General features: G+C 39.7%; 1 protein-coding gene across 13 annotated transcripts in view; it reads right to left on the bottom strand.

Moving 5' to 3' along the window:
- Nt5c2 (5'-nucleotidase, cytosolic II) overlaps positions 1–13,665 on the bottom strand; it is a 132,774-nt gene that overhangs the window by 30,948 nt on the left and 88,161 nt on the right. For 9 of the 13 annotated variants that reach the window (XM_037206322.1, XM_037206310.1, XM_037206312.1 and 6 more), the window contains exon 3: positions 2,223–2,296. Coding sequence is in view for 3 of the 13 variants with exons in the window: in XM_028874677.2 (XP_028730510.1) it covers positions 2,223–2,296 (74 nt within the window). In the remaining 10 variants the exon portion in view is untranslated. Of the gene's footprint in view, positions 1–2,222; positions 2,297–6,612; positions 6,782–13,372; positions 13,500–13,665 lie in introns of those variants that run through there. The other 4 variants (XM_037206328.1, XM_037206320.1, XM_037206302.1 and 1 more) reach the window with 3 other exon arrangements.

The following is a 13,665-nucleotide window of genomic DNA, read 5'->3' as shown; positions in this document are numbered from 1 at the left end:
CAAGTCCAAGTCCAGCTCCAACTGCACACAAAGCTGCAGGCTAATGACTTCTCAGTGTACACAGGAAGACCCTGTCTTAAAAGCAAGCTGACAAACAAGCCCTGCAACTATATTATAAAATGCTCTGGGGAGGGGTATATACTAGGGTGACTCAGAGGTTAACGGAGGTTAAGAGCACTCTTGTTCCAGGGACTCCGATACCCTCTTCTGGCCTCCCTGCACACTAGGCACACATGTAGTACAGACATACATGCAGACAAAAACACCCATACACATAAACAACATTTTTAATGCTGTGAGGGAATTTACCAGGTATCAGAACCATACAAACAAAATGATTCGTAAAGAATAGATTCACACCAAGTAGGCCAGTCCTGAGAAGGCTGAGGAAAGATAAATTCAAGACCAGCCAGGCCAGCCAGCAAGACCCACCCTGTTATACACACATACACACACTAAAATGTTTACCCAAACCCTCAGACCTTAAAGACAAACACAGACACCAAACACACACCTCTTTTACTTTATCACTGTATTTCACGGAACATTTTTGTAATGAAATGTTCATCTAAAATGAAGTCTTCTAACTTCAAATATGTGCATTTTTGTTTTGCTTTTATGTGTATTAACAGTGTCAAAAGTTACTCAGTTACTTTTAATGACAATCATTCAGGAAAGCAACTTTTACATTTTAAAGTTTTGTATATTTAACTTTTTTTTTTAAGAGGGGTCTCACAGGACTGCCCCTGCCCACGATGGTCTCAAACTTCTGGATTCAATAAATCCTTCAGCCTTGGCTTCCTAGTGCTGAGGCTCCAAGAACACACTGCCACATCTAGCTAAAGACAACTTTTTAAAAGAAAATTTGGAAGATTTTTTTTTTCTGAGTATCATAACTACACCTGTATGTGTTGGGCACATACAGGTGCTCAACCTGATCTCTCAAACCTACCACTTCTTTTTTTCTTTTCTTTTCTTTTTCTTTTGGTTTTTTTGAGACAGGGTTTCTTTGTGTAGTTTTAGTGCCTGTCTTGCTCTGTATGCCACCACTGCCTGGCTCACTTCTTAAGCTAAAGGATATCCTGACAAGCTGTCAATATTTTAAATTCTGAGGAAATGTAACTATAGACTGACACATTGATTATTTCAATTATATCTCAGAGACAGAAGGGAAGAAAGGACACATGTTAGTCTTTAAGGAGATTGTAACACTGAGCAAGGCTCATGCAACCATTTTGATGGGAAATGAACACACATCCTATCTAAGAATAAACTATTAATGGGCTAGAGAAAAGGCCAAATGGGTAAGAGTGTGCACTGCTCTTTCAAAGGACCTGAATTCAGTTCCCACCACCCAAGGCAGGAAGGAGGCTCACAACCACAGTAACTCCAGGCCTAGGGGATGCGATGCCCTCTTCTGGCCTTGGTAGTCACCTGCTTCCATGTGCACCCCACCCCACACACATATACGTTCTTGTAACTAAAATAAGACAAATCTTCTCTTAAAAAAGAGTGCAACGCTATGAAGCTGGAGTACTGAAGCGTTGCCTGTAATGGCCAAGGCCCGGGTTTGATTACTAGCACCACAATCAAACCCACATGGAAATGATGGAGTTTTTAAAGACTGTTGCTGGGTGTGGTGATGCATGCTTGCAATCCAAGCACTTACAACCCCCACCCTGATCCATAATAATAAAATATTTAAAACTTTAATAATTAACTTTATGGCAGAGTGAAGAACCCAAAAATTTATCTTTAAGCTGGGCACTGACACAAGCCTATAATCCCAGCACTTGGAAGCTGATGCAAAAGATCCATGCAAGCTCCAGGCCAGCCTGCATGAGTTTCAGGCCAGCTTGGAGTATAGTGTAATACTTGTCTCAAAAATTTTTTCTACTTTTGAAGAACAGCTTAAAAGAATAAGAGTCAAAAATGCCCAGATACACACATTAATGTGTTCATTAACCTATAATTTTACTAATAAGTTTTTTTTTTTTTTTTACAAGAGTTTTAAAGTAATGTTAGGAGTTTTTCTAACTATCTGCACAAGCTCAGGAACCAACTTTCAAGAATACTGGGTAACTTCAGTGTTCACATATCTCAATGGAAAGACAATCCGACAAATAAATGATCACATGAACAAGTGACTACTCAATTGCCCATGGACCCACTATGTTGTACCAAAACCAGCAATTCTTAAAAAATCAAAAATTAGTACTCACCAGCAAGGGTATAATCCATATCAAAACCAAAACACTTTATTTTTTCCATGGCTAAACTTCGGTTCACAAACACCCTATGCAAAAGAGAATAAGAGAATTGCATCTTGATTAACAATGAAGTTCAATGAAGTTATATTTCTGAACTGGCTCACTTATTTTCCCACTGACTTGACATTATTGTATGTATTTAAGGGCTTTAACATGTGACTTGATGTTACATACACACAGTGACTACTGGAGTCTGGCAACTTAAACCTACCCTATGATTAGTTCTCTCCTCTCTCCTTTGCCCCTCCAGTACACCAGACCATTTCCCGTGCTCACAGTGCACTTACAGATCTTAGACAAACGCCTCCTGGGTAACTGGAGTTATAGATCCCACTCCCAACCACAAGTTTACTCTCTATATCATCTACTTACAGAGTTTTTTCTTAAATTTCACATAAGTGATAATTATGCAGTATTTCTACCTGTAGTTGGTGTATTCACTCAGTACAATGTCATTTAAGTTCATCTAGGTAGTTGCAAACAGTAGAATCTCCTTTTCAAAGCTAAATAATATGTGTGTATAGAGTTCGTATTCACCCTGCATCAATGGATGAATACTGTGGTTGTTTCTCTATCTTGATTATTTGAATAATGATGCAATGAACACTGGAGGGCATCTTTACAAGGTAGGTGATCTCATTTTCTTTAAGGTACCACTGGTTCATTAGGTACTTGGATTACTTTAATTTCTTTGGGAAACTTAGTGCTGTTTTCCACTGTGGATATAACAATTTGTGCAACACCCTTGTATGTCTAATTAATTTGAACCTTCTTGATGATTAGATGATCTGTGATTCTGAATACCTTTTCATGTATCTGTTGGCAATTTATATATCTTCCTGAGAGAAAAGTCTATTCAGGTTCTTTGCCTATTTTTCAACTGGGTTTTCTTTTCTGCTATTTATCTGTTTCCATTTAGATAAAAGGGGTAGGAGAAGATTTCTAATAGCTTGGCCCAGTGGTAAAGCAGGTCCAGCACTAAGGCAGGCCCAGTGGTAAGGCAGGCCCAGTGCTGAAGTAATCAAAAGGTCTTGGAGTAGCATTGGAGCCCAGACTGGAAAACATAACAAAAATAAATAGCTGGATATATTGATGCATTCCTGTAACCCCAGCAGGGGAGAGTCTAAGGCAATCACATATTCCAGGCCAGCCTGAGCTACATATAGATCCTGTCTCAAAAGAAAACAAAAGCCCAAGTAAATAAACAAATAAAAAGGAAGTAAGCCATGTGTGAAGGAGCATTTAGAAGTCTGAGGCAGGCCAATCTCAATTTCAAGTCAGTCTGAGATATATGGTGTAACCCTGTCTAAAATTAAAACAAAACAAAAATCCTCCAAGCATAACAACCTGGGTTCAATCCCCAGCACTACATAAAACCAGGCACGGCAGCACACACCTGTAATCCCAGGTGGAAGCAGAATAAGTGAAAGTTCAAGGTCACTCTCAGCTACATAATGACTTCAAGGCCAGCCTAGACTACATGTGACTATGTTTCAAACACTCAAACGCACGCATGCATGCATGCGCGCGCACACACACACACACATTTTCAAAGAGTTCTTCACAAACTTATATACTTTATGTTACAAATTATAGTAAAATGGACAGCTTTAAAGAAGGACAAGTTTTCAAAGACTTGCTTAAAATAATTCAATTGAAGACTTAAATACAAAACTGTATTTTCCTGAAAAACATGAAAATCATTTGCATCTCATGGACATAACTGCTACCACATACAGGTTAGTTTCATAAATCAAAGAAGTGTTACATAAAAAACTTATACTTTCCCTAAGAAAAGTACCTTTGGGGGTTGGGGCAGGAGTGTTGGCAATGCTCTTAAACCCAGAAGAGGCAGGCAGATCTCTGTGAGTTTGAGGCCAGACTGATCTACACAGTTCCAGGTCAGCCAAGGCTACACAAACAAACTCTGTCTTTGAAAAAAAAAAAGAGAAAAAAAACACCTAGCTTTTGAAAAAAATCATTTTTTTATTTCATTTTGACTTAAGTATGGTAATGGAAGAAAAAGAATATGGACAGCTGAAAGAAAAAAGAACCAGAGGAGAAATGACACCTACCCGAACCTCCTTTTTGTTAGTTAAGAGTTAGTTCTTTTATTATTTTGAAGAGCTAGAAAAGCCAACACAGGGCTTGCACATCACGCAGTCTATCACAGAGCTGCAAACGTAAAACAACACAAACAACCGTACAGGCGCCACAGTGATCCTCCCAGGTTCTGCCTTGCCTTTTCATGCTACAAAATCTACTTCATTACTAACAATCCCCAGCTACATAAATCCTTCTGAAACCAACAGAGGTGAAAGACACAAAACAATGCTGTATCTCTAAAAACTCAAAGCTGCTACTAATGCTGGGGCTTTTCAGACAGGCTCAAGTCTGGCAAAGGGCCAACTGTGTAAACCTTTGCTCAGAGCCTTAACAGCTGACATGCCTAAAATATCCCAAGATACAGGCAGGAGTGAACCTAGGAAGACTTTTTTCACATTCTACATTCTAAGAAAGAGGTAGAGAACCATGGAAATTTTAAAAAGTGGTTTCAATTTTGATGGAAGAAGATGTTAGTTGGTTTTAGAATCAGCTGAAGCAGCAGGGGAGACTGCTAATGCAGAAAGGCAGAAACATGTCAAGCGAAGTTCCTTTTGTGGTCAGAAAAGAGACTGCACATGCACTGTCATGGAAATCAATTGTAGCTCAAAAGACAGCAAGAGCAGCGCATCCTTGTTAACTTCTGGGAATAACATACTTCAGGAATATGAAAATCTGTTTTTGCCAAAATAATCATTGCTAAATATTCATCAAGTCGTATCTCTCATTCCTCTTTGGCTTAACTAATTACATTACCTACTCAATCAACACATGTCTCATTTTTGTGACACAGATCACGGAAATTGTCTTTTGAGGGGAGTCAGAGCTACAAAAGTTAAATGTTCTTAACATGAGGAATCTCCAAGTGCCTGCAGTGGCCAGCATTCCCACACATACACACATCTGCACCGACATGTACACACAATATGTTAATAAAACATTTTAATTAAGAAGTAATACTTTGCAGGGCAGTGGAGGCGCACGCCTTTAATCCCAGCACTCGGGAGGCAGAGGCAGGCGGATCTCTGTAAGTTTGAGGCCAGCCTGGGGTACAGAGTGAGTTCCAGGAAAGGCGCAAAGCTACACAGAGAAACTCTATCTTGAAAAACCAAAAGAAAAAAAAAGAATACCTTTTATGAAAAATGTCCTTCAAGTATCCTTTCTCTTTTCATCCAAAACAAGTACTCTAATTCACAGAATTTCTTCCTGAACTTAAGAGAGAATCACTCCTATCCCCTCCTCATTTCTATTTGATCTTTATGTGAAAACCTCACAAGTATTCTCATCTTCCCCTAACTTAAACTGTGAACATGGAGGGAGGAGCGATACAGAAGGAAATCTAATTTGCTGGGGAAGCAAAGCTGTCATAAGCAAAGGAACAGCTGTGCCATAGAGTACCACGACAAACTGCAGTACTGCACACATACATCAAGGTTTACAAAGATAATAAACACTCAACTACTGAAAGAGAAGCCTTCGCTTTGGCACAGGAGAAACCTTAAAGCTTCCTAGCATGTCTCAGGACAGTCAACAGACACTTTTCTCTCTGCCTGAAACCAATGACACTCTCCCCTGAGTTTATAAACTAAACAAAGTGTAAGATGTTGTGCCAACTATAATGTATCGATAAAAAGACTAGGTCACTGACCCACATATTTCAAAACAAATAGATTAATCAAAATTTTCTATGAGTCCCAAGACCTTTCTACAGATCTGCCAATGCCAGTTTACTGTGTTCTTTTTACTAAATTATTAACTAGTAGAATAATTCTACCTATGTTCAAGAGCATGAACATATCTGTAAAAATTAAAAGCAAGCTTTAAAATAAATAATTGCCACCCAAAAACTTATGACTAAACTAAGCATCCAATCATAAAGCATAACTATCAGCCAGAAATTCCCACAGATAAGCCACTTGTGAGTTGAAGATCTGAGCATTAACAGGAGAAACAATCTCCAGGAGATACATAGGAACAGTGAAAAACCTAACACAGACGTCAATTAAAACATGTTTAGCAGTATTTACTGTAATATCCCACAGCAGAAAGAAAAAAACTTGAAATTCCATTCAAATACAGATATTAACTGCAAGAAATAAAATCATTACTATAATGTGCTTTACGAATAGGGATCTAAGACTCTCAGACTTAACATAAACATGCAACTTACTATATTTAAAATTCTGTAAACAGCAAGCTCTACTGGTTTGGGTTCGACTACAATTGAAAGCAGAATTACCTCATCTGTCACTGGTTGCCGTTTTTGCAAACTGAAACTATCTGGGTAAAGTAGTTTCTGAAGTCACATAACAAAATTCTTCTTAAAATCCCTAACAGAATTCTTTATTGTGTGCGACTTTAACCTAACTTCAAGAAGACTGTTTAGCCTGAACCAGGCCCGGCAACAGCATGGATCTTCTGAGACAGTGTGGGAGAAAACACCTCTGTGTCTAATTTAACTTGTCATTGGATATCACTGTTGCTCCACACAAATCCATTTGGAATAGAATCTCTCTGGCAATGGTGAACTTTATCTGTAACTCCTCCCTTTGCTTAGGAGTCACAGTTTCCTGGCCAGGTGCCCAATGACAGTTACTGCAACAACAAACGAGGGGAAAGACTCAAACTGTAAATGTTCTTGGACATCTGTTTTCACTGTGAGCAGCTGCCATTATGCATTCAAACTACGAGCCAAGGAAAGATTCCCAGTGCATCTGAGTAGGCAAATTCAAATTATGAACTATAGTAAATTGGTGTCATGACTGCGCTTTCAGCACTTAGGAGGCTGAGGCAAGAACTGCCACAGACTTGAAGTCAGCCTGAGCTACAGGATGAGACAAATAAAAACAGAAAAAGCAAAGAAAAATGCTCTCGGTGGTTTTTATGAAACAATTTAGCAGCTTTTTTCCAGACCCGTCCTTGCTTCTACCACAGGCATTTTTCCGCACTCGAGCTTCAGGCCACATCCACACAACTCATGTGCCTTTGTTTACACCCCAATGTCTGTAGAACCCAGGCCTTTCACTCCAGTCCTGCGGCCAAAGATTTACCCAGGTCATAATTCTCCAGAAAACATCTCTCGCTGTTTTGTCCTCACACTGACGCTAACTACTCTGAAGCAGGGCTGCTTGAAATGTTGTCCATAAACCAATGCTCATCTATAAATATTTCACTAATCTGTGACGATACAGAAATTTCAATTACTTAGAAACTTTTACAGCAATCTGATAGTAAAATATTTTTAATGAATGTAGCAATAAAAAGTGCCTATAATACCAGCACTTTTGAACAACCGAGGCTAGCCTGAGCTACAAGTGAGAACCTCTCAAAAAAAGTTTTCTCTCTGTGTAATTTGTTTTTACTAATTTATAAATGTTACCAATTGGAACTAGAATGGAAAATAATGTTAAAAGCTAGTACTCTCAGGATAGCCTGAGAAGTATGGTTCTAAAGCCCAGCTCTGACATGGTACTCTCTCTAAAGTATCTTTAGTCATTGCTCAAAACCGTCCAACTAATAAATTACCAGTTCTCGAATTTTTAAGGAGCTGAAACCTTTTATTATTTTGTTAAAAATCAGTTTGAGCTTGTATTATCCATACCATGAACACTTTTCTGTTATTAGTTATTACTTTATTAAGCAAATTGTTGGCTATTTCCTAAACATGCCCTAAGGCTTTATGTGATTAATTATAACTGTTTCTGTTATAATTCAAGTTCCTGCATCTCAAATGCTTTCACTGAAAAAAACATTTGGGGGGTCTCATAGATAGCTCAACAGTTAAGAGCACATGCTACTCTTTCATAACCACAAGATCTAAGTTCAGTCCCTAGTACCTATATCAGATGGCTTATAACCATTCTAACTGCAACTCCAGGGAATCTGTCATGCCTTCTTCTGGTCTCCATTAGCACCTAGACACATATGGCAGGCATATAGACACACAGACACACAGACACACACACTAAAAATAAATAAAATAAATACATCTTTTTTTTTCTTTTTAAAGAAAGAATATCCTGGGGTGGGGGTAGGGCACCTGGATAGCTGGGGTGGAGGGGAGTGTGAACACGGCAATATTCCAGCTGTGCCACAAACAATAATGCTCAGATTACTTCTCTGGTTCAACAAATAACCATAAGTGTTTCATTTTAACAACTATCTATTTTGATATACACACAATATGCAAATAATTCTCTTACCATTTGCTTGATTATAATTTGGAGACCAGGATTTATAGCCTTCCCAATACCAAGCAGATAAAATAGCTTCAATTGAAATGTAAATTAGAAACAGTAACAGTGTTTGGCAGAGCTTGTAGAGAGGACACAATGGGGAGTTCCTGCTAATGGGTACAGGATTTCTTGTGGGAAAAATAAAGTGTCTAAAATTAAAGAGCTAAAGATACTACCACTTGGTCAAGCCTAGCAGGCACAAGACTCTGGGTTCAATCCCTAGCAAAATGAATGACAAGAAAGAAAGGTAAGTAAGAGAGGCAAAAGAGAGGAGAGAGAGAAGGGAGAAAAGAGGAAGGTAGTTATACAATCAGTGTTATTAGTTGAACAACTTTGCACATACTAAAGCCTCTGAATTTCAGGCTCTTATCAGAAAATAAAATGGTGTATTTACTGTACTCGAAACCAATGTCAGATTTTCAACATTCTCTAAGAAATTACAGATAAGACCTTTATGCTGCTGGAGAGCAAACTAAGGCTTTGTGCAGGCTGTAAACAATCCACCACCGAGCTTCACTCCTACCCCTAAGTAGATTCTTCAAAGTTGCTTTATTTGTTTCATGTTGGTTGCAAAGGTTAACCTGTCTGCTCAGTGGTGGTAAGAAATAAAGGGCAGGACCTTTAGGATCTGCAGTAAACAGGGACTCACTCCAAAAGGTCTACTTACAAGCAGTGGCTAGCAAGCTCTTAGAGATCATGAAATCTTTCTACTCATTCGGTGAAGTTATGAAGTCCAAAGAATGTGATGATATTTTATTTGTGCTCTAACAAATAAAGTTTGCCTGGGGATCAGAGGTCAAAGCCAGCCACTATATTAAACACAGAGGTCAGGCAATGATAGCACACATTCTAGCATTCTGGGAGGCAGAGATTCATCTGAATCTCTGAGTTCAAGGCCACATTGGGAACAGAGCCAGGCATGGTGGCACATGCCTTTAATCCCAGCACTAGAGGTCTGAAGGTCTGTACAGAGAGACAGGGGTAATAGAGCTGGGCAGAAAGAGGAAGTGATGTAGCTGGGCGGAGAGAGGAAGTGAGATGGCAGGGCACAGAAAAGTATATAGATGTGGGTATACGAAGTAGCTCTCTTGGGCTGAGGACTTCCTAGAGACAAGAATTTGTGGCTGGCTTGTTCTATCCCTCTGATCTTTCAGCTTTCACCCCAATATCTGGCTCCAGGTTTTCTGTTAATAAGACCATTTAGCAATTCAAAAGAAAATGACAAATACACACAATTTTGTAACAGTTTCAGGTAGCCTAACAACTATGGACCTTAGACAAGATTTTGTTCCAAGCCAGAGATGTGCACAGGTAGAGAGGATGTGGAGGAAAGGGTTAATTAGAAAGCTGCATCAGATTCAGATTCTAAGATTCTTGTGCAACTATATTAGAAATGCAAAAGAAAAGCCAGGCGATGGTGGATCACTCCTTTAATTCCTGCACTGGGGAGGCAGAGGCAGGTGGATCTCTGTGGGTTTGAAGCCAGCCTGGGCTACAGAGTGAGTTCCAGGAAAGACTCCAAAGCTACACAGAGAAACCCTGTCTCGAAAAAACAGAAATAGAAAAGAAGCTGTAACCTAGTGAGGTCTGGCAACGTTGGTGTACCTTGTTTCCCAGTCCAATGGTGCTTCCACGGCATTCCCATCCAGGGTAACCTTTGAATCAATCCTTCATTTAATAAATCATCTCCCAAATCCTCATCTAACAAATAATCCTTCCTACATGTACTAAGGAAATTAGAAATAGAGATCATTATAGGCACCCAGTGCAGTTCTAACGTCACCTTAAAGAGAAACTGGCATTTTTACTGCCCCTCACTGTCCCTGGGATGGCTGGCCCTGCCCCTCGCTGGGACACTGCAGCAAGAGGGCTGGCCCCACACTCAGGAGAGATGGCATCGGAAAGCTGGCCGCTACTGCATGGTCTAGGAGAGCTGGCTCCACCCCTCGCCTGAGGGGGCTATCCCCGTGGCCTAAATGGACTAACTCAGCTACTACCCAGACCCACATCCTGGGCCTTTCATTGGCCCATCCTAACATCTACCACATCAATGGCCGGCAGAAGTGTGTGAAGGGACTGGAAAGAGGAGTTTCGGTGAAGGTCCAGTGATGATGGTGTACCAGGGGCCAGAGGCCTTGAACCAGACCAATGACTCACTGCAATGAATATTTTGTGGGTGGGGCTGACTGGACAAAAGGGACACATTGCATGACACACAGCAGCACCCAATGCCACTAGGATAAATGAAGAGGTGTTGGAAAGACAGAGGAGTGAAGTGGGGTTTTTTGTGTGTTTTGTCTTGTTTTTAATTGATTTGGGGGGCTCTGAGAGGGGGAAATGCTGCAGGGGTGAGGGGAGGATATGGAGAAAGTGGGAGGTAAGCTAGATGGGATTGGAGTACATGATGTGAAATTCCCAAAGAACCAATAAAGAATTATATTTTAAAAAGAAGTTCAAAGTTCAGGCCGGTGTGGTGGCTCACACCTTTAATCATAGCCCTTGGCAGAGGCAGGTGGATCTCTGTGAGTTTAAGGCCAGTCTGGTCTACATAGCTGGTTCCAGTACAGCCAGTACACAGTGAGACTCTGTCTCCAAAAAAACCAAAAACTAAAACAAAAACCCAAACCTGAAGTTTAAATATATAGATATATACTAGGATTTTCAAATATGATTATAAAAGCAAAAATCATATAGTACTAATTTTTAGTTTTCAGATAAAACTAGTTTGTTTTAACACTGTCTCTAAGGAACATTCTTAAAAGGATATATTTTGCTTACTGGATTATTCCAAGAAAACAGCAGTTTGTGCTTTCAGTCTAAACAAATGCCTTACATCTTTTTTGTTTGTTTTGTCTTGATTTTCAAGACAGGGTTTTACTCTGTAGCCCTGGCTGTCCTGGAACTCGTTCTGTAGAACGGGCTGGTCTTGAAGTCAGAGATCCTCCTGCCTCTGCCTCCCGAGTGCTGGGATTAAAGACCTGTGCCATTACCCACAACATTTTTAAGGTAAATCACACTTAACACAGGAGGCAGTGTCCTCTAAAACGTTCTAGAGGAAAGCCAATGTGGAGGCAAAAACAGAGCAAACGTGAAGATGATTCAGGTTGACAGTATCACCATTCTTAAACTCACCCACACTACACACAAGTTAGAAGGGGAGGGCAGGTGTCCAAGGAAAGTCAGAGCTTTACAAGATCCAGGCGTGGCAGCGCACATCTTTAGTCCCAGCACTCGGGAGGCAGAGCCAGGCGGATCTCTGAGAGTTCAAGGCCAACTGGATCTACAGACTGAGTTCCAGGACAGCCAGGGCTACAGAGAAACCCTGTCTTGGGGAAAGAAAAAAAAAAAAAAAAAAAAAAAAAAAAAAAAAGCCTACAAAAGCTGAAGATAATGTATGTTTATTATCTTTCCACTCAAGTTTTCAAAAGTACACTGTAAAGAGATTAATTTAAAATACTGGGGGAAGAGCCAGTAGGATGTCTCAGCAGGTAAAGGGGTCTGCCAACAAGCTTGAGGACCTGAGTTCGATCCCCAGGACCCACATGGTAGGAGCAAATCAACTCTCGCAAGTTGCCATCTGACCTCCATATGCACACCATGGCACAACTGCATGCATACACGTGCTTCTGCGATCTGTAACAGCACTGGAAGAAACATGAAAGTCTAAAAGAAATAGTCCTTTTCTCTAACTTCTTTTTTAAAGGGGACTGATTCTTTTTTTTTAAAAAGACTTATTTATTTACTATGTATACAGAAGAGGGTGCCAGATCTCATTACAGATGGTTGTGAGCCACCATGTGGGTGCTGGGAATTGAACTCAGGACCTCTAGAAGAGCAGTCAGTGCTCTTAACCTCTGAGCTATCCCTCCAGCCCCCTTTTTTCTAACGTTCACATTTGAAAGAAAACCCTCAAGTTCAAGTGATGTCATAAAACATCAAAACATAACACAGAAGTATCTATAGCCTGGTTCTTCTCTTTATTCAGTAATGAAGTTTAGGAACAGAAGTAAAATTTCAGAGAGAGAGAAAGAGAATAGTAGCAGTAAAGTAGACCAATTAATTTTACTTTGCCCGTAACAAATACTGATTCACTTTAAATAAACTATGACATGACCCTAGAACCACTTCAAAATTCCATACACCACAAAAGATCTAGCATCAACTAGCTCCCAGGAAAGGCTAGAAATGAAACAACCAACAATACCCGGTAACTAACTTGTCACTCATTATAAAGGTAACAAAAGGAGAATCAATAACTCAAGACTCTGAAACATCTGAGAAAATAATACAAAGATGAAAATTAACACAGTATTTTATATTACAAAACAAAGAGGAATAGGGATTTGATTACATCTGAAATTATTTTTGCCTCCACTGTCCATAAACAGAATCAGAAGCTGCTTTTCAATCTTTCATACCATTTTCTAAAGGTACAATTTATTTTTTAAAATGCCTTTAAATTTTTAAACTTCACTCAATTATTTGTAGGCCACTACTTCGTGCTTCTAATCTTTATAAACAGTCTAACAAAAACAAAAGTGAGTTATATAGGAAGAAAAGCAGGGTACTTAATACTGTCTTTCAAAACAGCCTAGTATCTTTACAACAGATTATATATTAACACACAATAAGCTTTGGTTGAATTTTGCTTAATCTGCCCCCACCTCCAAACTCAGCCTCACAGCATTGCTTATTAATCTTAACTTACTCAGATAACAATTCTTCACAGAGAAAACTCAGAGAAAGTAGAGTAAGCACACTTACCCTTCCTTAGACATTCTCAAAGACTACTTCCTCTGGATAAGAATACAGGATCAACAAACAAGCTCCACTGATCTCTTGAGAACTGTAGCTCATTTGTTAAAGCTGAGAACACAGGCCCTGAGAGGCCCAACCAATGCAGGCACAAAGCCACTGGGCTGTATCTCAGGGACCAATATCCTCAGCTTTAAAACTTAAAACCTACTAAGAGGTTGGGGGTAGAGGCCAGGAAAAATGACTACTAGCCTGGAGTGTTTAACACTGGCCAGTTAAAGAAGAAGACAACCCAAATGCAA

Source organism: Peromyscus leucopus, chromosome 1 (genome assembly GCF_004664715.2).
Source record: "Peromyscus leucopus breed LL Stock chromosome 1, UCI_PerLeu_2.1, whole genome shotgun sequence".
Taxonomy (NCBI): Eukaryota; Metazoa; Chordata; class Mammalia; order Rodentia; family Cricetidae; genus Peromyscus; species Peromyscus leucopus.
This window is presented reverse-complemented; position numbering and strand designations above follow the sequence as displayed.